Source organism: Schizosaccharomyces pombe (genome assembly GCF_000002945.2).
Source record: "Schizosaccharomyces pombe strain 972h- genome assembly, chromosome: I".
Lineage (NCBI taxonomy): Eukaryota > Fungi > Ascomycota > Schizosaccharomycetes > Schizosaccharomycetales > Schizosaccharomycetaceae > Schizosaccharomyces > Schizosaccharomyces pombe.
In genome coordinates this window covers 3,233,010-3,258,423 of record NC_003424.3, presented here as the reverse complement: position 1 = coordinate 3,258,423, position 25,414 = coordinate 3,233,010, and the positions used below count along the sequence as shown (strand labels likewise).

The 25,414-nt window shown below is 36.1% G+C and overlaps 10 protein-coding genes and 9 long non-coding RNA genes across 19 annotated transcripts, besides 1 other annotated feature; 11 read left to right on the top strand and 8 right to left on the bottom strand.

The window, feature by feature from the left end:
- The first annotated feature begins 143 nt into the window (after positions 1–143).
- Positions 144–4,023, top strand: pcp1 (gamma tubulin complex linker, pericentrin/kendrin Pcp1). Its single transcript, NM_001019539.3, has one exon. It carries the CDS (start codon positions 259–261, stop codon positions 3,883–3,885), a length of 3,627 nt encoding a protein of 1,208 aa, NP_594115.1. The 5' UTR covers positions 144–258; the 3' UTR covers positions 3,886–4,023.
- Positions 147–2,512, bottom strand: SPOM_SPNCRNA.898. Its single transcript, NR_151284.1, has one exon. It is a non-coding gene; the product is annotated as a non-coding RNA (long non-coding RNA).
- pcd1 (coenzyme A diphosphatase) lies at positions 3,994–5,201 on the bottom strand. The gene is made up of 2 exons (NM_001356105.2): positions 5,033–5,201; positions 3,994–4,984 (listed from the first exon to the last, which is right to left on the bottom strand). The coding sequence occupies exon 2, from the start codon at positions 4,909–4,911 to the stop codon at positions 4,054–4,056; it is 858 nt and encodes a 285-aa protein (NP_001342823.1). The 5' UTR covers positions 4,912–4,984; positions 5,033–5,201; the 3' UTR covers positions 3,994–4,053.
- SPOM_SPNCRNA.3453 lies at positions 4,346–5,057 on the top strand. Its single transcript, NR_192818.1, has one exon. It is a non-coding gene; the product is annotated as a non-coding RNA (long non-coding RNA).
- Positions 5,202–5,231: 30 nt separating the features above from the next.
- On the top strand, positions 5,232–7,309 carry SPOM_SPNCRNA.3452. The gene has a single exon (NR_192817.1). It is a non-coding gene; the product is annotated as a non-coding RNA (long non-coding RNA).
- Positions 5,543–10,665, bottom strand: spo7 (ArfGEF Spo7). Its single transcript, NM_001019537.3, has one exon. The coding sequence runs from the start codon at positions 9,824–9,826 to the stop codon at positions 5,870–5,872; it is 3,957 nt and encodes a 1,318-aa protein (NP_594113.1). The 5' UTR covers positions 9,827–10,665; the 3' UTR covers positions 5,543–5,869.
- Positions 8,986–9,518, top strand: SPOM_SPNCRNA.3451. The gene has a single exon (NR_192816.1). It is a non-coding gene; the product is annotated as a non-coding RNA (long non-coding RNA).
- Positions 10,666–10,705: 40 nt separating the features above from the next.
- On the top strand, positions 10,706–12,239 carry rtt106 (histone H3.3 H4 heterotetramer chaperone Rtt106). Its single transcript, NM_001019536.3, has 3 exons — positions 10,706–10,798; positions 10,844–11,467; positions 11,512–12,239. Exons 1-3 carry the CDS (start codon positions 10,717–10,719, stop codon positions 11,934–11,936), a joined length of 1,131 nt encoding a protein of 376 aa, NP_594112.2. The 5' UTR covers positions 10,706–10,716; the 3' UTR covers positions 11,937–12,239.
- SPOM_SPNCRNA.3450 lies at positions 11,088–11,943 on the bottom strand. The gene has a single exon (NR_192815.1). It is a non-coding gene; the product is annotated as a non-coding RNA (long non-coding RNA).
- A 501-nt stretch (positions 12,240–12,740) lies between the features above and the next one.
- Positions 12,741–13,091: an LONG TERMINAL REPEAT.
- Positions 13,092–13,184: 93 nt separating this feature from the next.
- Positions 13,185–15,316, top strand: nop9 (RNA-binding protein Nop9). Its single transcript, NM_001019535.3, has one exon. It carries the CDS (start codon positions 13,199–13,201, stop codon positions 15,164–15,166), a length of 1,968 nt encoding a protein of 655 aa, NP_594111.1. The 5' UTR covers positions 13,185–13,198; the 3' UTR covers positions 15,167–15,316.
- Positions 15,317–16,026: 710 nt separating this feature from the next.
- On the top strand, positions 16,027–17,306 carry SPOM_SPAC6G9.01C (uncharacterized protein). Its single transcript, NM_001019534.3, has 3 exons — positions 16,027–16,272; positions 16,671–16,769; positions 16,854–17,306. Exons 1-3 carry the CDS (start codon positions 16,092–16,094, stop codon positions 16,859–16,861), a joined length of 288 nt encoding a protein of 95 aa, NP_594110.1. The 5' UTR covers positions 16,027–16,091; the 3' UTR covers positions 16,862–17,306.
- On the bottom strand, positions 16,428–19,048 carry SPOM_SPNCRNA.897. The gene has a single exon (NR_151283.1). It is a non-coding gene; the product is annotated as a non-coding RNA (long non-coding RNA).
- Positions 17,271–19,192, top strand: ace2 (DNA-binding transcription factor Ace2). The gene has a single exon (NM_001019533.3). The coding sequence runs from the start codon at positions 17,457–17,459 to the stop codon at positions 19,056–19,058; it is 1,602 nt and encodes a 533-aa protein (NP_594109.1). The 5' UTR covers positions 17,271–17,456; the 3' UTR covers positions 19,059–19,192.
- A 28-nt stretch (positions 19,193–19,220) lies between these two features.
- SPOM_SPNCRNA.3449 lies at positions 19,221–19,898 on the bottom strand. The gene has a single exon (NR_192814.1). It is a non-coding gene; the product is annotated as a non-coding RNA (long non-coding RNA).
- Positions 19,899–20,029: 131 nt separating this feature from the next.
- ubi3 (ubiquitin-40S ribosomal protein S31 fusion protein) lies at positions 20,030–20,529 on the top strand. The gene has a single exon (NM_001019532.3). It carries the CDS (start codon positions 20,062–20,064, stop codon positions 20,512–20,514), a length of 453 nt encoding a protein of 150 aa, NP_594108.1. The 5' UTR covers positions 20,030–20,061; the 3' UTR covers positions 20,515–20,529.
- Positions 20,530–20,643: 114 nt separating this feature from the next.
- SPOM_SPNCRNA.3448 lies at positions 20,644–20,928 on the bottom strand. The gene has a single exon (NR_192813.1). It is a non-coding gene; the product is annotated as a non-coding RNA (long non-coding RNA).
- A 172-nt stretch (positions 20,929–21,100) lies between these two features.
- Positions 21,101–22,245, top strand: SPOM_SPAC6G10.10C (uncharacterized protein). Its single transcript, NM_001019531.3, has one exon. The coding sequence runs from the start codon at positions 21,423–21,425 to the stop codon at positions 22,005–22,007; it is 585 nt and encodes a 194-aa protein (NP_594107.1). The 5' UTR covers positions 21,101–21,422; the 3' UTR covers positions 22,008–22,245.
- Positions 21,143–24,802, bottom strand: gls1 (glucosidase I Gls1). The gene is made up of 2 exons (NM_001019530.3): positions 24,517–24,802; positions 21,143–24,466 (listed from the first exon to the last, which is right to left on the bottom strand). Exons 1-2 carry the CDS (start codon positions 24,752–24,754, stop codon positions 22,278–22,280), a joined length of 2,427 nt encoding a protein of 808 aa, NP_594106.1. The 5' UTR covers positions 24,755–24,802; the 3' UTR covers positions 21,143–22,277.
- SPOM_SPNCRNA.3447 lies at positions 22,979–24,992 on the top strand. The gene has a single exon (NR_192812.1). It is a non-coding gene; the product is annotated as a non-coding RNA (long non-coding RNA).
- Positions 24,993–25,414: the final 422 nt, after the last annotated feature.

Sequence of the window (25,414 nt, the reverse complement as noted above, 5' to 3'; positions counted from 1 at the left end):
AATCCTTCATATCTACAATCTCGCCTTTTGACTTTTAGCATCCTTACAAGATATAACGAAAGTATACGATATGTTGTTACTTATATTAGGGAGCTGTTTCGTAGTTTATTTGATCATTTGACGACTGTAAACAAACTACAATCAACAACATTTTTGCTTTTTAATGATTCTGCCAGAATAAGTAGTTTCTATATAATTTTATGCACTTGCGCTAGTTGGTGGATAATTTTAATAAATACATGCATCCGCAGTTACGTTATGTCTGAACGAGATTTTAATACGCAATCTCCCAAATTTAAAGATGAAAACGCGAATTCTGTGATCAGCCAATCTGATTTTTTGGGGAAATCACTCAAAAATAATAACGATGATTATTCTGATTTCCGTGGTTCGTACCTTAATGATAAATCATCTTTCCAGACGCCTTTGCGCAACGGCTCTTATCAACCAAAAGGTAGTTTGGAATTTACTCCATTATTACAGTCTTCAAATAAAAACTCAGATAAATACAACGGGAGTTTGGGCGATAAAGGCTCTTTTGACCCTAATTCCTACGGGTTATCTGCTATATCTAAACAAGCTACTCAAGAAGCTTTGAGCATCAGTCAGGGAAATGACTCTTACGACGTTTCCAAGCTTACCGATCTCTCGAAAAATTCCGAAATAGATCACACAGATGGAGAATTGCCTGCAAATGCCGCCCTTACTCTTCGTGAGCAAGAAAAGGTCCTTGAGAAAGTTAGCAGAGAAAACTTTGGACTTCGAATCAAAATTGTATGTTTGGAAAAGCGACTTGAGTCTATGGCTCCCGAACAGATAAAAGAAGCTGTCAAAGACAATGTTGAGTTGCATGCCGAACGAGCAAACTTACAGCTTCAGCTTAAGAGAACTGAATCTTTACTTCAAAAGTCTGAAGACAAGAATTTCAAATTAGAAGAGAAGGTCGATTATTTATCTAAGGTTAATGATGTCGAGCAATCCCAGAATGTAAAAGTTTTTACGGAGCGCATTCGTTTTTTGGAGAATGCCTTGGAAAAAGTTCAAAGGGAAAAAGACAGTTTATCTACAGAGATGGAAGAGGATAAAAGTAACAAGGAAGTTGATTATGAATATGAAATACGACAGTTACAAAATCGGCTTGATGAATTATCGGAAGAGCTAGATGTTGCTCAAGATTTGCTTACTGAGAAAGAAGACGAAATTGCCACCCTGAAAAGACAGATTGAGGAAAAGGAGAATAGCTCTTCAGCTTTTGAAAATGAGGAGAATTCAAGCTACGTACATCTTCAAGAAGACTATGCGATTTTGCAAGCCAAATGTGATGAATTTGCGGATAGAATACAAGTGCTTACTGCCGATCTCGAAAAAGAGAAAGAAAATCAGATAATGCATGAATCCGAGGCCTCAATTGGTTTGACAGATTCCATGCAAGTACATACCCTTCAAGAACAATTACACAAAGCGAACGAAGAAATCGAATTTTTACATGATCAAATTAGTCGAATGAACGAAGAAGGTAAAAACTTTGAAGATATTATGCTTCAATTTAGAAGCTTGGAAGAAGAACGAGACGTGCTAGAATCCAAACTCCAAACTTTGGAAGATGACAATAACAGTTTACGGTTGATGACCTCCTCGTTGGGTAACCAAATTGAGTCTTTACGTACGCAAAATCGTGAAATAGATGAAGAGAAGAATCATTTACGTCTTCTTGCCTCTAAAAATTCAGATAAAGCACTTGCAGAAACGAATATCCGATTGCAAGAAGTCACTAAAGAACTGGAAACCCTTAGAATGAAGAATTCTAATGACTTAAACGAGATACACGATCTTAGGGAGGAAAATGAAGGCTTAACTTTGAAGATTGACTCTATTACCAAAGAGAAAGACCGTTTAATAAATGAGTTAGAACAACGTATCAAGTCATACGAAGTCAACGTTTCTGAATTAAACGGTACTATTGATGAATATAGAAATAAGCTTAAGGATAAAGAAGAAACTTATAATGAAGTGATGAATGCTTTTCAGTATAAAGACAACGATTTGCGGCGGTTTCATGAATCCATTAATAAATTACAAGATCGAGAGAAAGAGTTGACTTCAAATTTGGAAAAGAAGAACTTGGTCATTAGTTCATTACGAGAGACAGTTGCAATGCTCGAAAAAGAAAGAGAATCCATTAAGAAATATTTATCTGGAAATGCGAAAGACCTTGATAATACAAATTTAATGGAAATTCTGAACGATAAAATTTCAGTACTTCAGCGGCAGCTTACCGACGTAAAAGACGAATTAGATGTTAGCGAAGAAGAACGAGAAGAAGCCATAGTGGCTGGACAAAAGCTATCTGCTAGTTTTGAATTAATGAGCAACGAAAAACAGGCTTTGGAGTTAAAATACTCTTCGCTAAAAAATGAATTAATAAATGCCCAAAACCTCTTAGACCGGAGGGAGGAAGAACTATCCGAATTAAGTAAAAAACTCTTCGAAGAAAGAAAAATACGATCTGGATCAAATGATGATATTGAGAAAAATAAAGAAATAAATGTGCTCAATAGCGAGTTGGCCGACAAGCTTGCTCAAATTCGTCATTTAGAATCTGACAAAATGGAGCTAGATAAACTTGTGCATCACTTAAATAGGGGAATTGAGGAGGCGAATATAGAAGAAAATGCTGTCAAAAAGAGACTATGCCTTTTGATGGGATGTGATTATTCTTCGGTGAGTATTTTGCAGATAGTCAGTCAAATTGAACATTTTGTCAATCAACAAATCCAAACGATTCGGTCGTTGAAGCAAGAGTTACGGCATGATTTTGTACAGTTTTCTGGTAAAAAGGAACAGGAACTTAGTAGAAGCTTTGAAAAATTTGGATTGGGAACTGAGACAAAGCATGATATTCTTGCACAACGAAATCGAAACGTTAGTGAGAAGATGAATGACTTGGAAAACGCTGCCCAAAAGTTTTTTAGCTCTCCTGATCGGAAGAATGGCTATTTATATCCTTCTGAACATACTTCTAAAATCGAGTACCTTGAGAAAACGATTGAAGATCTAAAGCTTGCGCTTCAAGATGAACTAAAAAATCGAAATTTACTCATGGATGATATTTCCAGCTATAATAAGCAAACAACCAAGTTGCAGGAAAAGATTAAATGGTTAGAAAGAGAACGTTCGATACTTATCGATGAGCTTGAAAGTTATCGATCAAACCAGTTTAATTATCAGAACAACTTAGTACAAGATAAAAATGAACTGGAAGAAAGGCTAAAGGAAATCCAGAAGGAATTAGAGGTTTATAACAATCATTTTATGAAGCAAGCTGAATTGATGACTTCCAATGTTACCGACGAAAGCCAATTAATGCTTAAGACACTCAGGGAGGCTCTTCAGTCTAAGACTAACAATATCGATCATCTGTCTACTATTTTGGAACGTAATAGAAAAGAATATAAATCATTGTTAGATGACTATAATCAATTACGTGCACGCTATAAGAATTTACAATCAAATACTCCGCAATCCACACAGTCAGGGCAATACGAATCTGAAATAAAGGGACTCTCTAAGTTGACTAAATATCTTCAATCGAAATGTCGAAGAGAGCACTCTCTTCGTTTGGACCTTGCCTTTTCAAAAAAATTTATTTTAATGCAACTAACAGGATACGAAACATGCAATAAAATAAATTTACGTATGCTGCAGAAAATTGGAATTTCACCTGATCCTGATTTATCTAAGAAACACATAAAGCTGAAGAGTCTAATTATCGTTGTTTGTTCAATTGAAAGAATGAAGCGAATGAAGAATGAGTGGCTAAAACAAGCTCAATTGAAACAATCATTGCAAAGAGCTGCCGCAAAGGCAAAGACCGCAAACTACTAATCTGGGATACTTACGTTTTTTACTCTCTTTTTTTTTAACAACATTCAATTAATTCTACTACTATAATTATTTTAATTTATTGACTTTATTATCAAGCATTACTATTAATAACAGAAGAAAAAATAAATATTAATTAAGTCTATGTAGTAATGGTATTAAAGCGTAAAATCAAAACTTTGGGATTGAGATAAGAGCATCCGGGCAAATAGAATTAAGATACATATTTAATATAACCGCTGTTATTCCCCAAATTCTTGGAATCTTATCAATGTTAAATTCGACATAAAGCAAATCCGTATTACGAAATCGAGATATCTTTTGGTGCTTGGGATTTAAAAAAGAGGTGAGAGGAACGTAAAATAAATCTTTCACTTCACCTGTCCCAAGTGAAGGAAGGGAGGTTTGCACCGAAAACGCAAGGTAAGCCCGAATCTCAGTCTTTTCATCTCTGGTGAATAATGGAGGGAAAGTAGTCAAGTAAGTAAAAAAATTAGGGAGGAATCCAATTTCCTCGTAAGTTTCTCTTAATGCCGCATAATAATGAGAACCGTCTGAAGGTTCCACACGGCCACCAGGAAAGCACATTTGTCCAGCATGAGAACGCAAGTTTGGAGAACGTTGCGTGAGTAGTAAAGAAGCTCCTTGAGAAGTGTTTACTAGAGGCATCAAAACAGATGCAAATCTCGTAGGCTGGTTAGTTGGTTTTAATGGTAAGGTGGGGCGATTTTTGTGTAATAGGTATATTTGATGAGAAAGAGAATCCATGGTCAAATCTCCGTTCTCGTTTACCACGCCATTACTCACCAATTTCTCAAGCGGCGACTGGTGAAGATAGGTTACATGGTGCGATTGACTGCTGAAATAATGCCTTTGGATGTATTTAATAGCTTCAAAACAAACTTGATTGTTTAAAATACTATTTCTTTTTGAAAAAGTATTCTTTAGAGGACTCCAAATAAAGCCTACCAAAGAGTTTTGCCTTGTTAAAAATCGTTGATGACCTTTCCAGCGGAGCTTTAGCTTCATAATTTGGGATTTCTTGTCCAACTCTGCGAATTCCGCTTTTCACCAGGCGTTGGAATGTAGAACTTCTAGCAATCTAAAATTGATTAGTACGTATATCTATTAAGATGAAGTCGTTTTATACCCTTGATGCGACGTAGGTGGAAAGTAACTCTACTATAATTCGTTGAATCATACAAAGTCAATAATAATTTAAAGGTAGAAGAATAATTATGAGTACGTTTTATCAATAGTGATTCTTTAAATATCGGGCAATTGTTAAACGCCTGCACAAAAGACGCGATATGTGCTCAGGTTATGTTAACCGTTAGCGCCCTCCATTGCGACGTGACTTTGCAAAGAAGGATTATGTAGAGTTTTATCTAAGCGAGAAAAAATTAATCAGAAATTAATGCTTAAAACAGTATTATAAATCAACGAAGGTGAAATATAAAAGTACTGCAATTTCTTTCTGTTTCTATAATTGCTTTATTCCTTATTAATTGCATACACCTCTACTCATATTGTTTTATTTCAAAATAGGTGAAACTTGGACTTTAGCATTCTGGTAGCTATAGCATGTATCCAAGTTCTCGCAAGCTGTTTGATTAAGTATCTAAGTAAAGTTACTATTGTAAGTTTAAAGCTAAAATGAGCGGTAACCAACGTAGTTATTCAGTTTCAACGAGCGCGTATTAAGGCATTTGAAATAATCCCATCGAAGCATATATTGCAATAATGAAATATTCTATAACTGGATGTTATCAGAAGTTTAAGCATAAAAAAATAATAAAATGACAAAAGATTTGTCAAATCTAAATAAAATCAAAATACTTTATTTGGAACTCTCGACAACTATTAACCCTCTTCTTCAGAAGCTAAAAAAAAGATATCTAAGTAGCATTCTCTCAATCGGAGGCCTAATGTCTTTTCATCACTCAAGTTTATTTATTCGTTTAACTACTTTGAATGAAATTTAATTTTATAATCCTTTAAAATCATAAGGATATCTTACAGGAGATAAAGTTGGGTAGAAATCATGGGATTTCCGATATTCGTACTCGCATTCCAAAACTCGCTGGTACTCTTTGTACATCATTGATCGTTCATATAGAAACTTCATCTTTCTATTCCAATTATCCATTGCTTTGAGGTAATTTTTAGATCCGGCGGCAAAACATTTCTCCATTTTTTCAGGCAAAGACTGGAAAAGAAGGCAGGTTTCCAGTAAAGAAGGAACACAATCTCGTAAAATATGAACCTTATCACGCAGTGGACGAGGAATGTCTTGTAATCCTTGAATGTCCATTGGACTCCACCGTGTTAATTGAGCCAGGTCACCGACAAAGGTCTTGGTTCCATCAGCAGCAGTATAATAAGCCTTTTTCTCAGCTCTTGTTAAAATGTACCCCCAACCATATTCAGTGTTTGTAATATTTTCTGGTAGAGGAGGGCAAGTAATCATGGCTGCATTAAAATTTAAAGAATGAATCCATTCGTTCATCGCTAATACGCTGGGCGCTTCAAAAAGATAGCACTCATTTCCTGGAATATTTAGATAAAAGACATTATTGCGATTAGAATTAATTGATGGAGGTAAATTGGGAGATGCCAAGCAAGATTGCAAGCCAAATTCTCTATGGATGGGGCTAACATTTGAGCAAGCATTTGGATCTAAATGATCTGACTTATAAAAGATTAGTTTTCCACTATCGACAATACAGTACTTTTTCTTCCAATAACCTGCTACCCATCTATTGTTTTTGCTTAAAACCATTTTCTTATATGAAATCATGCCTCGTCGGTGCCATGGTAACCTGTTATGAGTCTTTTCTTCTTGCATATGATGAGTGTAATTAAACACCGAAAAATGTGGTCTACCATCTATAACTGATGGTTCAGGAAGATCAATCTCCTTTCCTGCGTAAATTCCTCCATTCTCTTCATTCAAAACAAACGAAGATTCCTTAAAAGCATCACTTTCAAGACTCGTGCTGTTTTTGTTTCCAGAACTCTCCTGCTTTAGTAATTTTGAACTTTTCATTAATTCAGATATCAGAGATGATCGATTCCTTTTGGGAGTCAAATCACCTCTTACTTGGTTGTGCAACTGTGCTTGCACGGCATTTGGTACTGCAAATGGAGACTTCAGAAACGTATCATAATATTCTTTTAGCATGCATTCAAGTATGAAACCGATATCGCTTGGTAAATTGCTCCACGTTGAGAAAAGCAATTTGGCAAACGTTGATCGGTTCTTCTTATATTTGAGCCAATGCTTTTTGTCCTCCTTCGACAAAATACAAACTGAATCTGGAGATATGAGAGGACGAAGTTTCTCGAGAGCATATTTCACAAAAGTTTCCATCGGAACGACATAAGAATTGAGCTTTTTAGAATAGGTTGATTTATGTAAATCAATTAAAATCAATACTATTTTAACAATAATGTCTTCATTTAAAAACCCATAATTACTATTTTGCTTAAGCCAACAAGATGCGAAGACTTGCAAAATAGGAGAGTGTATGTAATCATCCGAGCCATAGTAAAGATCACAGCATAATTTTTGAAAGGAAGCGTAAACATTTAAACTTGAAAAGTCATAGTGTGATATGAATTTTACATACACATTTTCATATTCAGATCCCAAACTAGCAAACCAATCTGTAAAATTGTACGACAATAGCTGCTTCTCTAGCAAATTCCGTAAGCAATTGGATAAATTAATGGGGTCCTTAAACTCTGAATTGTGACATACCTCGAACAATTTCAGTTGAGAACGGTCGTGTAAATTCAAAATAGTTAAAAGTGATCGTGGAACTTTAATTCTTGGATTGTTTTTAAATTCCAAAGAATTGGGAGTTGCTATTTCTTCGGAATTGAGATCACTCTTGCTATCACTTATAAGCAAAAACTCTTCTTTAAACTTTGAAGCGCTCAGACCTTCGTTAGCAAACGTTTCATCTTCATAATCTTGTAGGAACGTTTCCTGAATATCCATAGTTTTGACATCTGGATTCACAAAAACTTTTTCGCCAACCTGCTGACTATTTATGCGTGAATTGCGTAAATTGCGCATCTTGCGAATTTCTTCAGCTGCGTTTTCATGGTGAACTGACTGAGACTTAATCTGACTTTGCAATTGTTGAATATAGCTACGTTCATCATGACTAAGATGCTCTCGGTCATCCAATAGTAATTTTGAAATTGAAACTAGACCTTCGGGGGTTTTGGGTGAAGAAAACCGATTTTCACGCAACATTATTTCGTTTGTAATACCAACCTCCGAAAGCACTGAATAATACGCAACCAACGATTGTTTTAAGCAAGAAATCTGCTTTAGTGGTATTCTTTGGAATCTTGAATAAACTAACGCAAATTGGTGTTCCGCGATGTCTAAAGGGTATTTCCTGAGCAAAAGTTTTGCTAATTTGCAAAAATATAGGCGGTCAGAAAGATTTTCAAGTAAATACATTTTGGGATCAGCATTAGCAAGCTCATTTTTAGTGTTAAGTTTCGATACCTGTATACGACTATTGATTTTGTGTTCAGTAGCGTTCAAAGTTCTTGGATGAGGGTTCAACTCTAAATTTTTTTCCATTTTTATGCTCGGGTGTACATTACCATTTCCAGCTAGACACGCTCTCTCAATTTTTGAAATAACTTTCTCTGATGGATTAACTACCTTAGATATGCTGGAATGGGATGTCGGTTCAACATTGTTTATCGATTGTGGCATGTAAATATTTCCTAGTTGTTTGGCTAGTTGTTTAACATGACCCTTGGGAGGAGCCTCAGATGTCGGTGCCTTTGTTGTAGGAGCCTTTGTTGTAGGAGACTCTGCTGCAGCCAATGCTTGTGGTTGTACTGAATTAGAATCTTGGTTCATTAGTAGCGCAGTCTTTTCCCTTATCACTTGCAAAAACTTCTGAGAAGTTGTCAGAACTGAATCACCGACTGACACTTTTGGTGGTACTTCCATTGAACCATTTTTAGCAGCAAATAGGTTTATAGCTTCCTTTATTCTGTTACATTTTCTGGTGGAAGCCCGATAATTAGGACCTAAATTAAAGGGATTCTCTTCTAAAGCATTTGTAGTATGCCCTTTAGATAAATTTGAAACATAGTCCCTTTTTCTATTTCTCTCCCTAGCTAGCTCGATCCTTGCTCTAACATTTTCCCCGGAATACTTCCCCTGAATCCTCCTCTTAGCAGATAAACTAATTTTTTTTGAAGGAAATATTTCCTGAGGAAAATTGGTAACGACTATCGGAGGCGGCGTTCTTTGGCGCTTTTTAGAAGATGGAAGTTCTTCTTCATAATCTTTCAAATCACGTTTTAATGAGTAAGAACCAGAGGAAGCTCGTACGCCGTTGCCGAACATGGATTGAGAAGGATGAGAGTTTACGGGTTCACTAAATATTCGTTTAGGCTGAAGGCTTAAATCAGAAAGTTCACCATTTGTTCGAGGACGCCGGGTTTTAATAAACGATTCTTTGTTGCTTAACTTGCTTTTAACGTTAAACATATGATTGTTTTCAGCCAAGATTTTCTCAGACTCCACAGAATTGGCATTGGAATTGAGAAAAGAGCGACGATGACTTATAAATTCCTGAATCTGCTTCAAGCGTGTCCTTCTCTGAGAAGATTTGTCTTCTCCAGAAATATTTTCCGTTTTGCTTTTAGCGCCTTCCGTATGCAAATTTTCTTGACAAATTATTCCCTTTGATTCCTCAAGTTTGCAAAAATCGGTTGTAACTTTAGACCGCTTCAACTTCGAAAGCAACGCTGAATGCTTTTGGCCGGAAGTATAGGTAGGCTTTGATTCTCTCACAGGACGACAAGTGATGCGACTATCATTGCACGATTCCAACTTTGCAATTTTTTCCGAAACACTTAAGCTTGTTGGGGAAGATCCTTCTGTTATTCTAAAATCCATTCTACCTTTTTCGTGGATAATTATACAATTGATTAAAAGAAATTAATAGTTATGTCGGAAGAACGCTTAAAAAATACAATATGAATATAGGAATTCTTTCAATCGGTTGATCGCGAAAGCAATTAGGATAATTATGTAAGTTTTGTAAGGACAATTATCAAAATTGTTTCCTTAAATATTTATACAAACCGTCAGTTTTGAGGGAGGTTGAGGGTAAAGGAAAAATAGGCAAAACAAATAGCTTATGTCTTAAAACACCTCATTGCATTAGACCTAGCGAACAAACTATTTGTTTACGTTTGTAAATGTCAACACACGTTGATTACATCGGGAACAACATAAACCAATAAAACGAATTTTAGGATCATTTAATAATTTCTTTGACAAAATCGAAACAATAACAACTTTAAGGGAAACCATATCCGATTATAGGAGCAACAATCTGACCTTCCCAATGCTGAAGAAAGCTAATCAGTTCTACAGCTGAAATTTATCTATAGATCGCAAAAAGAATCAAAGGGAAAATCGATATCGTTTCACAAAATGTTCCCAACTTTTTTGGACTTTTCATACGAAAGTAACTGATACGATAATAGAATGAGTTTTTATCTCATTTATGTAAAATGACTACCTTTGTTGAGTAAAATTGAGCAATTATAAATTAAGCATATTCATATTGATCCATAAAATAAAAATTTGTTGCTAACATAAAGTCAACAGCGAACCGAAGTTTGAACGTAACCACTTGGGATAAAATTTTTATTGGATCGAAATCATTTGCATGATAATGGAAATAGTTGCTATTACATTTGTTACTGTTAGCTGAGGTGTGGTGTGCTGTCGAAGCCCTTGTTTAAGACTCAATAAATTCTAGCCGGCAGCCATCTCTAATGGAGTCCAACGTGAACGATGAAATAGAAAAGGCATTTGCCAAAGATTCTGAGTTAGCAAAAGATATAATCAAACAATATGGTAAGGTTTGAGTACATGCTTTTTTCCTTAGTCTAATGAAATTAGGGAAAACAAAAAGTATACAGCCTCTAGTGCATCGAATTTGCAAGTACATCAATACATTGCAAAAGGAAAACGAATCAGGCCAAGTGAAGGAGGCTGGAAGTTTAAAACGAAAGGATCGTGTTCAACATGAGTTAGGTCAATTGGTCTATGGAGTACTTAATCTATCGTTTCAGGCACCTATGCGAAAAAAGCTAGACGTCTACATTTATGAAAATGGAATAGCAGTAACATTACCAGGCGAACCCAATTTAATTGAATTTTGGCTTCCCTGGAATGAAATTCGTTGTGCAATCCATGTCCCATGTCCAAGGAAAGCTAATGTTCAAAACAACTTTGTGATCATCCTTAAAAGTGAATCGTCGGCAGAAAATATTGTTTCAAGTGATAATGTAAAAGAACCTGTCTTTTTTACGGCACCGTATCCTTTGAAAAAGCTCAACCTCGTTGAAGGTTTACGATCCTTCACCCACTGCACGAACTCATGGGATATTTTTCGCGATTACTTTGAGTTTATTGGCACTAGTACTTTGTCTCCTTCTGTCGAAGAATTTGTTTGTCCAAACCCGCAAACGGGGGACAATGGCACGACATATGGGGTTGAAGCAAACTATAAAGCTAAAGATGGTATGCAAAGGATGAATTCTGTGTCAAAATTGCTAATCAAATAGGGCATTTATTTTTTCTGCGTACTGGCATACTATGGGGCTTCCGTAAACCTATACTTTTCATTGAACTAGCTAGCATCCAGCATTTTTCCTATAGTAATGTTTTGCAACGAACATTTACAGTTAATTTTGAAGCTGGTGGTACAATATATTCATTCGATATGGTTGATCAAAGTGTCTTTAGAGCAGTAAATGATTACGCGACAAAGCATGGACTAATGGACTCCAGTCTTGCTGAAGAAAAAGCTGCACCAGTCCCTAAAAATCCATCTGTTTCATATTTGAATGAGGCATCATCTCTTGAAAATGTTGATGATATGGATGATATTGATGTTAAAGAACCTTTATTCTCTGATAACGACGAGGATGTCGAAAACAGCGACAGCGAGGACGGTAGCGAATCTATCGGTTCAGAGGACGAAGAATAGAAAGTTGAATGTACATAAATTTTTTTCTGTTTTATTTATTACCAGTTTGTTTTAATTTAAGGATTTAAATAAATTTAAAGTCTTCTAGCAAAAGGTTATCTGTGAGCTATCCAAATTTGTTTTAGACTCAAGTTATACACAAAGTTGTCGCAGGATACATTTTTTGTTGATAGTTTAAAAAGTGTGGATCTGGACTTTGTGTGCTAATCAATAGATTTACGCTCCCACTTGTTTGAGTTTTCTCAAAAATTACCCGACCAACATGTAAATATTTTCTATAATACTAATTTATGAAAATTCCTAATTACCTTATTCGATCTGCCGCTCTTAAAAAAGGTATATAATGTAAATAGCGGTTATTTAAAGTTCCTGATGTTCATTTTAACAGAAGGGTAGCTGAGTTTAAGCAAGAATTACCTGAACTGCCCATAATTTAATTCACAATTAGCATAAATCTTTAAAAACTCTTTCACGAGATTTTTTAATTATTTTTTTCAAAAAAAAAGACGACTATAAGTAACTAATTGTTTAATTTTTTACATTAGTTTTTTTCTTTGTCAATAAATTACTAAAATCTTTTTCTGAATGTAAGAAATTAAATAATTTAACAATATATCAACTCATCGACTGTTATTGAAGGATCTTCTTCTTAAAAAGAAAGAAAATTAATTTAAGACAATAGAAATGTTTTTGATTGATATTAATGATTAGCTCTTCTAAAATGCTGTTGCAATTTATCTAATCATTATTTATTTACATTTTAGTTAAAAAGCTATGTTCATAACGTACGGTAAAAAAAATAGGTGACACTTACGCAGTTCAGTGTCTTTTTTAACGATACGTAAAACCCGGTGATAATTCTTGTGACCTATTATATTATAATAAGTAGGTTAATAAGCGCTGACCAATGTAGGTATTATATATATGGGTCAAACTGTTACCTGTCACTAAATAGTGCTTATTACTGTACCTCGTTTCTCAGTTAAGTTGTAACTCTATTTATAATCTTACTGATAATTTTTCTAGAAAAATATCCTAGTAAATAAGAGGATAATGTCCGCAATGATCAATACGCGGATCTAACTGGTATTCTAATATATGACATATAGTGATGAATACCCTAATGTAATATAGCGTAGTGTAGTATTGCTTGCACAATAAAACTTTATACCCCCATGCGTTATTAAAATTAAAGAGGCATAACAGAAATTATTTCCAACAAATTTTCGAATCCTATAATGCTAATTCAATCCTAGAGCAAAATGCCAAAAAAAAGAAAAACGCGTGGTAAAAAGCACTCTGCCAAACAAAAGGAGGAAGAAGTTAATTCAGTTGTTTCTCCCGGTATTGCAAAAAACGATGAAGGCGCTGGAAATGATGAAGGTGCATATCAGGTAAACCGTTACACGAATGAACCAGTGCAACCGTTTTTTGGTGCTTTGGACCCCGAAGAAGAAAAATACTTCCAACAAGCTGAACAGGCTTTTGCCAATCATTTTACAAGAGAAAACGAAGATACCAGGTTTTTTGTCGACAGCATTTATCGTGAGGTGCAAGGCAAAGAGCTAATTGTCTGCAACAATGTGTTCGGATCGAAGGTTCTTGAAAAGCTTTTCCCTTTATCAACGAGTAGACAAATCAAATCGTTTTTTTCTGCATTGAATGGTCATTATGTGGAGCTAATTCAGACAACGTTTGGCTCTTATGCTTTCGAAAAGCTGTTGAGTCACATGGCTGCCATTCTAAATTTGGAAACCCAAGGTGTTACAGAGGATCAAGATGATGTTTTGGAAGGTGAAAATGAAAATGTCTTCATGACAGCAGAAACTTTACTTATGTACATGTACAATGAAATACGCCCAGAGGTTTCTATGCTAATGAGCCATAAGTTGGCTGTTCATGTATTGGGCAAAATTTTCCTTTTGCTTGATGGATATCGATTCGTGTATCATGATGGAAACAGAACCACTATGGAGTCTATTTCTGTTCCCGAATCCTTTCCCCAGTTTGCTTATTCCATAATTGATAGTGCTACGGACAACCTCGATACCCCAGAACTTCGAGCTTATTGTGTTGATAAATATGCGAGTCAAATTATGAGAGCGTTTATACGTATAGACTTTGAGCGCTCAAAAAAAACAAAAAAGAAGCACGATCCACGCTTAGTTTCCAAATTGTTACTATCTAACGAGTACGATTTAAAAGAATTACCGTTTATGGAAACTTTGTTGAAGGACGAAACTGGCTCGCGTATTCTGGAGGTCATCGTTGAAAACATGTCAGCCTCTCATCTACTCAGATTTTATGCCGTCTTTGAAGGACGTTTTTATCGGCTTTGTGTTCATCCTATAGCCAATTTTATAATGCAACGTTACATAAGAAGGTTGGGAAGGAAGGAGATTGGTTCTGTCATTGATGAATTAAAGAAGAATACAGACAACATCATTAGGAAGTCATTTCTTCCAGTGTTAAGGACATTACTTGAGAAGAGTAACCATTTACATTGTTATCAAGATGACATATTTTCAATGATTCAGACAAGCGTAACAAATAGTGGAAAGGATGCCAACATTATTCCATGCTTGCTCCGATCGAAGCATAAACGTGATAAAGCCAACCCAGAAAACAAAGAGCGTAAACTTGTTAATAATTTACTGGGTGCTCAACTGTTAGAAGAAATGCTTCACTGTGAGAAACAACATATTCAGTTATTATTAGATAGCGTTTTAGATCTCTCAAAAGAGCAGATTTTGGAATATTGTCTGGAAACAGTATCCTCTCACTTGATAGAAGGAATTCTTGATTTATCAGACTTAAACCCGGTATTTCTTAAAAAATTTCTCAATATCCTTTCCGGATCATTTGCTACATTAGCTGTTTCTGCTCCTGGTTCGCATATTGTAGATAAAGCGTGGAAGGCCACAAGGGCATTGCCGCTTTATCGTACAAGAATTGTTCGTGAGTTGGCTGAAGGTGGTGACGACGTCAAATTTGATTTCTATGGCAAAAAAGTTTGCTCAAACTGGAAGGTCGAGCTTTTTCGTCGAGCTCCTGATGAATGGTATCGTTTCATGAAACAGGATGAACCATCTAAGCGTGTTCATGAACGTGCACGCCAGTATGGTCGTATTGTTTCTGGCAGTTCAGCCAATACTCAGCCTTTGGGGGAGAAGCGCAGCACTGAAAATGATGAAGAGCTTGAGTCCGGTCCTAAAAGAGTGAAAGTCTGAAGGAGAAAAGGTTTCCATTGGTTAAATTGAAATGCACGGCATTTTTACGTCTCGCCAATTTAAGCATGGCATTTTGTTGGTCAAAAAAAAGTTATGTTTTTAATTTAGGTAATATAGGTATTTAATTTTGTTGCGGTTTGCTATGTATAGAGGCGCTTTTGCAGAGTAAGGAAGTAAACTTTGTAAAAGGAATTGTATTTCTAATTATGAATTGATCAACTGAAGAAGAGGTTTCGAATTTTTTGAATTGTTCTACCACTAATAATTTGTGTTTTGTATATTTGTATTCAAATGTTTTGCCTTATTTCTCTAAGGTGGTTTCTAGGCTGAAAAAGAATTGACAGAGGTTTTGAGCTGATTTTCATTGTCAAATAGTATTCACTTTATTTTTATCTTATGCTTAATTACTAAAGTATTTCGTTTATTAAGCAATGAGATTTTGCATTTGTTAATTTGATACAGCAATAATTCGCTTCTTAAATGAAGACAAAAAGTGTTAATTTATGGTATTAGGATAGAGTTGACCTAAATATGCTTTTATAAAGAAAGCTTGGCCAAAGAATTGTCTACATTTTATTGCCGTTTCGAAATACCGATGACAGAGGTGATACAGCTTCTAAACAAAATTAAACAATTTTAAACATAATAAAGAACCAAAGGAAAAAAAAGGAATCGATCAATCTCATGCCTTAATGCTGGTACAAGTTTCTTCTGAAGAATCATTCTTATAAATATTACAAATTCTTTACCGTAATACGAGAGAATACGTTATGCAGATTTAAGCATTTTAGAGAATTCTTATTTTATGAAGCACGGTACCGCAAAAGAATTTCTAGCAAGTTTGCAAGCTACAACAAACTGTCTCTCTACTCAATTATACAATTGCCATTGACTTGGCAAACTCCTCTCTACGAGTATTTAAAAGATGGAAATCGACGACATTTTTGCTTCTAAAAAGGCAAACCCTGCAAATGAAAAGTCAAATGACTCAAAGTCGGAGGCGAAAGCCCCTAAGAAAGGAGCCAAGACAAAATCTACTCCAAGTCGTCCAAAACCTACTAATAACCAAGACGATTTATTTTTAGATCCAAAGGGAGCCTCAGGAAGTAAGACACTTTTTGCCGTTTGATAGTTCATCCTTACATACGTTCTCGCTACTTGGTTAATGATTGCATTCGTTCATGTTTGGCATCCGCGTTGTTTGTCAATTCTTTGACCTCAAATTCATATTTATTGTCTAAAAGATTGAGAAACTTCGAACTGTGCTATATACTTATTTATTTATTATATACTGCTAGAGCTAGATTACGTTTTTCTAGGGAGATACATTTCACAATGATGTTTAGTGTTGGTGGAGACTCCAAATCATTAAGCTCTATTGTGTGGTATTGAACCTTATTCGCTATTCTGTTTACGGGAATGTTTGCCGAACGATGCAATACTTACCTAGCAACGGCACTTTTCTCCTTATCATCAGTAATTGTATTAACGTTTTGTGTTTTAGGAAAGCGTACCGAGGAAGGGTTTCTTGTATATGACGAGGAGGAATTAAACATTGGCCAAGGTGGAGGTACACCGGATTGCCCTTTTGATTGTCAGTGTTGTAAGTAACTTATTCATTGCATTTAAAAACTTTTCCATGGCATTTTTTCTCTTGCTAGCTCTATACTAATACTAATACCTTAAGGTTTTTGATCTCAACGTCGTTGTCGTTTTTTCAGGTTGGTTACCGTTTTTTTTTGGCTTGTCATACTTAATCTATGTTTTCTAATATCATCCATGATCCAGTTGTTGAAGCGTAGACATTTTCATAGCCGTGATTATCCTGTTTATTAGTGGTAGTGTCTTTCAATCAAACCTTTTACTGGTTTAATTCAAAAAATAGTTGATTTGTCCCTTTGGCAACAAAAGGTAAATAAACAATCCCTGGGTCTGTGTTTACACTTGTATTGCGTTGTTGTGATATGGTTCGGTAATCCATGCAATGTAAACAAATAGTGACTTGTTTTGCGGTAAAGTGAAGCATAAAATTCAACAATTGTCGTCATAGCAACGGAGTAGCTATTTGATATAAACAAATAGCCAGCGCACCAAACATTGCTGTAACAAACAAAAAAAAATCGAAGAGTGATTAGTTCAATCATCTACTGGGTTAGACTGGCTTTGAGCCACACTTTCATCTCACTTCAAGTTATCAAGCACTCTTTTCAAGAGTCATTTCTCTCATCGTTCTCTCCTTGATTTCTCTACGCATTGCACTAGATACTCGCTATCCTAAGTAAACAAGACAATGTCGCTTTCATATTTATCATCTTCTTCGCAAAAGTCGTTTGAATCATTTCGACAAGAAGAGAGTCCAGCTTGTAATCATTCGTACCAAAGGGATTATGAAACTTTTGGCGATAGCAAGCATACTTCTTTTTCCTCCTTCGCTCCCTTTGAAAATGAGGTGTCTTTAAATCAAGCTGTTATCCCTTCACCGCCTTCTCATCTTCAGAACTTTCAAGATCAGTTTGACTATAGTTCTGTTCTAAAAACACCGTTTAACCCTTTGTTGGAAGCGAATTCTGCATACTTTTTATCGAACCAAATATCGCTCCCCGACTCTCACTCGTATGCATCCTCCTTTGATGCTTCCTTATCACCCCCTTCCTCGCCTTTAACTTGCGTATCACAAATCCATACCGAGCAAAATTTTAATAACAATGACGCATTTTCCTTGACCAACTCTCAACAGGCCTTTTCCGAAATTGGTTATGATGCATCAAATTGGATTGATGAGCTGGACTCTCAACAACAAGTCCTTTCGTTTCCTGAGTTTGACATACCAGAAATAAAGACGGAAACTTGCTCCAACAAAGATCACCTCGAAAATTTCGACTACCTTTCCTCAAGTATACCTGAAACCTCGGGTCCTGCCTCTTCCGTTCTTCCCAGCTCTTCGCAATTGGAATCATTTAATGAGTTTATGTTCCTCCCATCCTCTCCCCCTGGATTAGATGAGATAAACGGTGCGCCTTCATTTGAAGAATTGAACTTTCAAATATCCCAACCAAGTCCGGCACATCCTGTAGACTTATCGAGTCCAGAGACTGCACCTAATATCTCCCCTGTATCCCCATTTGCCCAACTTGTAAAGCTAGAGCCCACTTCGCCTCAAAAGCCCTCCTTTGCTCTAGATTCTTCGTTTTCCCATTTGGATGTATGCAGGCATACTGACAACCAGAAAGCGTTTGCAAAGTTATCATCACCTGCTGAATACGTTTCTGAATTTGAAAAATTCTCATCCGTTTGCGATCATGGACTTGACATATCGAACGCAAATATCAACAACACTTTGACACAGCAGTTTGCATTAAGTGCACCTTATGAATCTTGCATAGTTACCAAGAAACCTGAACCTTGTATCACTGTCAAGGAAGAAGAACAATTAGCTCCAAAAATTGAATCTGCTGATTTATCAATTACTCCTCAAGTCACCGAGCATGATTCCAAACCTCCGGTCAGAATTTCATACGATCATAGATGCAAAACTCGCAAGCAATCAACTAGGATTTGTAGAATTCCTCCGGAGACAATGGCTAGCTTATATTGCGGCCCTGAAGCAGATGGAAAGTACGTCTGTTTGTACAACGGGTGCAATAAACGTATTGCTCGCAAATATAATGTTGAATCGCATATTCAAACACATCTGAGCGACCGTCCGTATCGCTGTGACTTATGCAAAGCTGGCTTTGTTCGTCACCACGATCTTAAGCGTCATCTGAGGATTCACGAAAATGGCAGGCCATATGTATGTGAATGCTTAAAGAGATTTAACCGACTTGATGCCTTAAATCGGCATAAGCAGAGAAATATATGTGTTGGCGGCGTAGATCGCAGACAGCACTAATGATGACAGCTGTACAACTTGCATCGCATTGCATTATAATGAGTTATGTTTGGTTTTTTTTTGGGATTTTTTAATTTTACTAATATTATTGTTTTTAATTTGCTTTTATATAAATTCAAATTCAAGCATCGTACATGAACTAATGCTGTGACAATTTTGATAATTTATCAACTTGTATCTGTCTTTTGTATATTTATTCATCACCCTAGTATTGTGTATAACTCTGCATCATCTAAAATCTACAGATTAATCTTTGTGAAATGGAAATACAACTATGAAGTTGTTCGTATCGTTGAACGGCTGAAATGGTAAAACTAGTTTCCCCAAACCTGACAAACAACTTGGATACATGAGTAAGAATTAGTGTTTGCTTTCACTCGCACCGATGTTTAGTCAACATATGTTTAAGTTGGTATTTCTAGGGAAAACTTGTATTTAATTACTATAGTATGCGAAGTATTTCATTGGAAAACAGTGGTTGTAGTATGCTGCCAAGCAAGCATTTATTATGATAATAATAATTCAACAAATTAATCACTATGACTTAAACAGAGAAACCAATGATTGTTTTAACTATTATTGCTGGTCATTGGAGGAAATTTTGTCGGCAAGAGAAAAGATAATTCATTTCTATTTGCAAAGAACCAAAAAATACGAAAACTCGTCGTAGCTTATGCAAACACAAAATCACAGGTTTACAAGCCTTTACTACACTAAATCACCATATATGAATCATTCAATAGGATATAATTGACATCAATTAGTGACAAACTGTCGATATTAATACAAGGGAATCAGGATTTTCATTTCAGCATTACGATTTTAAAAATTGTGAGAAATGTTAAATTGTGTTATATAATTAACGCAAACGTTAATTCTCAGTACGAGAAACTTGCGTTACACCCTAACCTACGTGAGTTAAAACCAGTCACGCATCCATATATCACAATGCAACATCAATATTTTCCTCCATCCGCGAGGAAGAGGCAATACTTTGCTGACGATGCAGATCTTTGTAAAAACCCTTACGGGTAAGACCATTACCCTTGAGGTTGAATCCTCTGACACTATTGACAATGTCAAGAGCAAAATCCAAGATAAGGAAGGAATTCCTCCTGATCAACAACGTTTGATCTTTGCTGGCAAGCAACTCGAGGACGGACGTACTTTGTCTGATTATAACATCCAAAAGGAGTCCACTCTTCACCTCGTTTTGCGTCTTCGTGGTGGTGGTAAGAAGCGTAAAAAGAAGACTTACACTACTCCCAAGAAGATCAAGCACAAGCACAAGAAGGTTGAGCTCGCCGTCCTCAAATACTACAAGGTTGAGGATGATGGAAGCGTTAAGCGTCTTCGTCGTGAGTGTCCCAACTGTGGTGCGTCCACCTTCATGGCCAACCACAAGGACCGCCTTTACTGTGGTAGATGCCATTTGACTCTTAAGTTGGAAAACTAAACTTGAATGAAATAGTATTTTCTACTGTGGTCTAGACATATCATCATGAGCAGTAATTGTAGAATATTAAGATTGAAATAAGCTGTAAAACTTTTAAAAATAATTTTATAAGTAGATGCATGAGACTATAAATTGTTCAAAATGAGTATAGATTCATCACTTGGTTCAGTGATCGTTTTGAATAGTACCTGAGCACATTAGCAACTCGTGGAGTACTATTTTGCTCAATTCACTTTTTTTCAGAATTAGAGAATGAAAGAAGATTTCTTCAAATTCATGTGTAGTCGTTACGATTAATACAACCTAACTTTTACATACAAGTAGCATGCGAATACTTTTTGGTCGTCGAAAAATCATTCCAACCAATATCTAAATAAATTTCTTTTGCATGCAACTATGTTAAAACGAAAAATTAGCCTTTATATTAAAAAAAAAAAAATATTCTATATCTTTGAACGAGAGTAACAAAAAAGGCTCTTCATTGAATTGAAAGCCTTGGTTAGTACTATCTGCTTTCCATTTAGCGAATTTTAAACCATCGTTATTTCATTGGATATACTACGAATTATTAACATTTTAATAGCACGCAGACGCGACTACAACCTAGGAGTAAAAAAGTCTGTTTAAACTGGTTAATTTTGATATTTATTTAATCTTTGAAATCAAATTTAGAGCTATTGTTAAGAAAAAAAAAATCAATATTCCACCCCAACTTAAAAACTTTGATTTAAACGACCCAATATTTCAAAAACAGTTATTTACCACTCAATTATTTTTATTATTAAGTTAATTCAATCAGACACTGGTAGCGCAGTTTTTAATTCAAACATTTTGCGATTTTTCGTCTGAATCCGTTTACTTCTTGCTTAACGTCTATCGTTACAATAATTAACTAGTTATTTCGAACCATGGGTCCGTCTGGTGCCGGTACACGTGGTGGTCAAGCCCAATTCCAATGGGAAGAAGTGAGAAATGATAAACAGAAAGGAAGATATTTGGGTCAATCTATTTATGCCGCCTCAGGTCGTTGGGCTGAGGGTAAGGATTTGGAGTGGTGGTCTAAAGGTAGAACCACCCAGTCTGCTATAAATTCGGAAAATTCTGATAAAGAAAAGTATAAAAAAGAAATTTTAGAGATTAAAGAAAGAGAGCAAAGGATGCTTGCAGAAGCTTTGGGTCTTCCGCAGCCTTCTGCTCTCGCACTAACGTCGTCAAAAGCCGCAAACCGCTCTTCAACAAATACTGAAAAAGATTCCAGAAGCATTGCCCATAGTACCTCCCGATCAAGGTCAACTTCTCCGGCTAACCGCCATAGAAGAAAGGAAAAAGAAAGAACACGAAGCAATCATCGACATGGCTCTCATCGTCGTCACGAACCTTACCGTACACATTTATCTAGGCACCATAGGCATAGTACCACCAATTATCATTCAAAAAGAGACGACCGCTACGAAAGAAGGCGTGAACACTCCCCAAATGATGGAGGAAGTTGAAACGAAAGTACATTAATTCGATCAATTCTAGTGTTCTCTTAATTTCTTAAAAGTTCCCGTTTAATATGTTTATTTCCTTTTGTTTTTTTTGATGATTGTTCTTAAATACGAAACGCAGTTCGCAATGCGTGCGACGAAAAAAATTTTTAGGCTTATATATGACCTTTCTAATAGTATGAGCATTACAAAATAATCACTTTTCATTTTCTATTCTCGAAAGTTTAAAAATATGAACAAGTCATAAAGAAAATAATCCAATAATTATCATTCTCAATAATTTTCAGACATAATGTTAACAACTAGACTGGTCCATCCAGTAAAGTCCTTGGTTCGTTGACCCTTACCAGTGGTGGGATCGTATTGTTCCCAGAAAATACCGGTTTGGCGCCAATTCTCAAAAACATTATTTACAACGTTAGTACGTAGCTCTTCATAAATCGACCTTGCAAGATTTTGATTGGGACCAGGGGTATTAATGTAATTTTGATATAAACTACTAAGGATGAGATAATTCATATTAATCCATATAGGGCCTCGCCAGTAGTTTTCTCCGGTTCCAAAGTAAACATCGTTCATACTTAAGCTTCGGATTCCATAAGGAGACCACAACTCATTTTCGTCCCTAATAAGTTTCAACAAGCTAGTAAGCCTACCACTATCAGCAGGAAGCAAACCAAGCATCATTGGCAGTAGAGTAACATATCCTTTATGACACACATTAATAGGATCATCGTATTCATCAACACTTGAATCACAGTAAGCCTGTACTTCTTCATCCCAATGATTGTCTTCGAGGTTTCGAAGCATTGCATTTTCATAGCCAGCCAATTTCTCTGCTTCCTCGGTTTCGCCTAAAAACTCAGCGACAAAATGTAAACTTCTGGTAAATGAAGTCATCCAGCTGAGTAAATCAACATGAAGCTCAGCAGTACTAGGGGGTTGAGCTCTAGGGTAGTCATCCAGTCCGCTTGCCAGACAATGCTGATAAGTACGTCCACGCCAGCGATAGCCTTCAACTTGAGAAAAGCATTCCCGTTCCCAGGTTTCGAAATCTCCTTTTTGTGTTTCACGGAACCACTCATAGTGACGAAGAAGAAGAGGAAAAAGATCACGAAGAAACTGTACAGACTTTTCAGGGTTAGAAATGGAGACAGAACGAAGGTATTCAAGATCATCCAAGGAATAGTCTTCACCTTCACCACTAAAACGATTATTAAGTTTTCCTTGTTGTTCCTGAAGTCTTTCAATATATCCTTTTAAGGCCAAGATCAGAGTGGGTGGATTAGCAATATCGGGATACTGAGTTTGAAACTCATCGGGAACCTTGCTTCGAGCTTCTTCACCAAGGATTTGTTCACGGCCTACCCACCCATCTTCGTTCACCAATGAAAACCAGCTTTTGAGGATCTCAAGACTAAAATCGTTATCCCAAAGTCCTACGGGTAAAAGATGAAATCCTTCATCCCAATAGAAACCACGTGGGAAATGAGGTCGACTAGGAACAATGGTAAATAAACTTCTTTCAATGTCATGAAACGCAGTACCTTCGGCAAGTTTGCCAGCAGCACTTTCAAATCCTTGCATGAACTCGTAGTCTTCATCGTCTAGTTCAATGGGGTTTTTACTAACGATTGAATCACCAGTAAAGAATCCAACGTTACCAAAAAGATTTGAGAAAGCGGTGTGAGCAAATATTTGATGAGCCTTTTCTGTATCATATGGAGCCTTCAAAGGGAAGGTAGCTTGAAACTTTTCTTCAAATTCTTGGAGATTCTTATCAATAGCTTGTGAAATCATTTCTTCAGAAATTTTTTTGGAAGAAGCGTAATTAAAAACGATATCGAACATGAACTCGCCTTTAAATACCTTTTGGATGAATTGCAAGCCTTCTTCTGAAGGAAGGTTGGGTAAAGTTAAAGTACTGTATGCAGGAGGAAGATCTTTCAGGGATTCATATCCTTCCTTGTCACTAATCACTTTCATTTTAGTGTCCAATAAGTACAGGATAAGCTCAGAAGTTCGCCATGCTCCCTCCTTTTTTACATTGAATCCAGCGAAAAAATCTTTGTCCATAACCATGGATTCCAAATCTACAGACGCAGGAGATACAGGATGCTCACCTAGACGATTAAACGTCTGTATACGAAACTTTCCGAGGTCGGGGGTTTTTCCTTCCATATATACGTGATTGGCATGGTTAACCTTGGTACCAACTTTACCCTCGCCCTCAACATACGCGTAAAAAAACAGAGAAGTAGTAAGGTCAGTTGGTGCTCCAGGAAGAGGAATACCGTGCACACGAAGAGCCCAATTTCCTTCGGGTAACTTGACAAAATCAGTTTCAAGTTTGATACCCATGAGAAAATCATCGATCACTTGCTGTCCTCCCCGACGAACATCGTAATGCTTCCATCCAAAGGCACCAATATCATCTCCATGTTCGGCACTGTGTCTCATTTCTAAATAATGTTAATACCTATATGTATGTCCAGCTGCAAACGCGACATACTTGAGAATCTAGCATAGTCATCAACATTGGACCACATAAGTCCTGTCATTAACGAATCAGGAATCTTAGGACGAATTCCAACATATAAATTTGGCCTATACGGACCCCATAAAAACGAATCATTCGCTGCTTTCTCAATGTCTTCAACACTACACGAGACAAGTACGCAGTTCAATAGAAACGATAAGAGTCCAAATAAAATCCATCTCTTATTTCCGCCAAGCATGTCTGACACCATCGTTTGTGCTAGCAAAAGACTGATGATGGCCAGTGTTTTGTTTTGGTTAGTGTGTATTGCATGGCTAGCATGCTTCCTCTGGCATCCAACACATTATAGTGTCTTAACTAGCATTATGAATGCTACGTTAAGTTTTTTCCAAACGCTCACAGCCACACTGCAGCGCGTAAGATTTGGCTGCGTAAAACATTTGGAGCTAAGAACAAAGGCTTACTTTATTTATCAGTTTAACAGAAATTACAAGTAATTAAGTAGTAGCAGTTTTTAAAATGATATTTGTTACAACTTCATTGTATTCGAACATAATAGAAAGCATTTCCATAGTGATATACATTTAATGTAGTTGGGGTTTACGTCCATCAATTGTTTAGTTTATTAGCTCAGTTGTTGAATTTTAATATTAGACCTTTACCTAAATTGTTATGGCTCAATCAATTGCTAGATAAATATGTTTAAGTGGGTTTGAAGCAAAGCTTTAAAGAATCAAGATACATTTGTAGTCAATAAACGGCAAGAAATCCGAAAGATTTCAATGAATAAATGAATAATCATTCAGCTTTTTCCTTTACGTTTAAGGGGAAAAAATTGAAAAAAATTAGATAATAGTGTCATGGTCTGAATATGCATAAAAAATTTACAAAATTTCATGATTAATAGAAA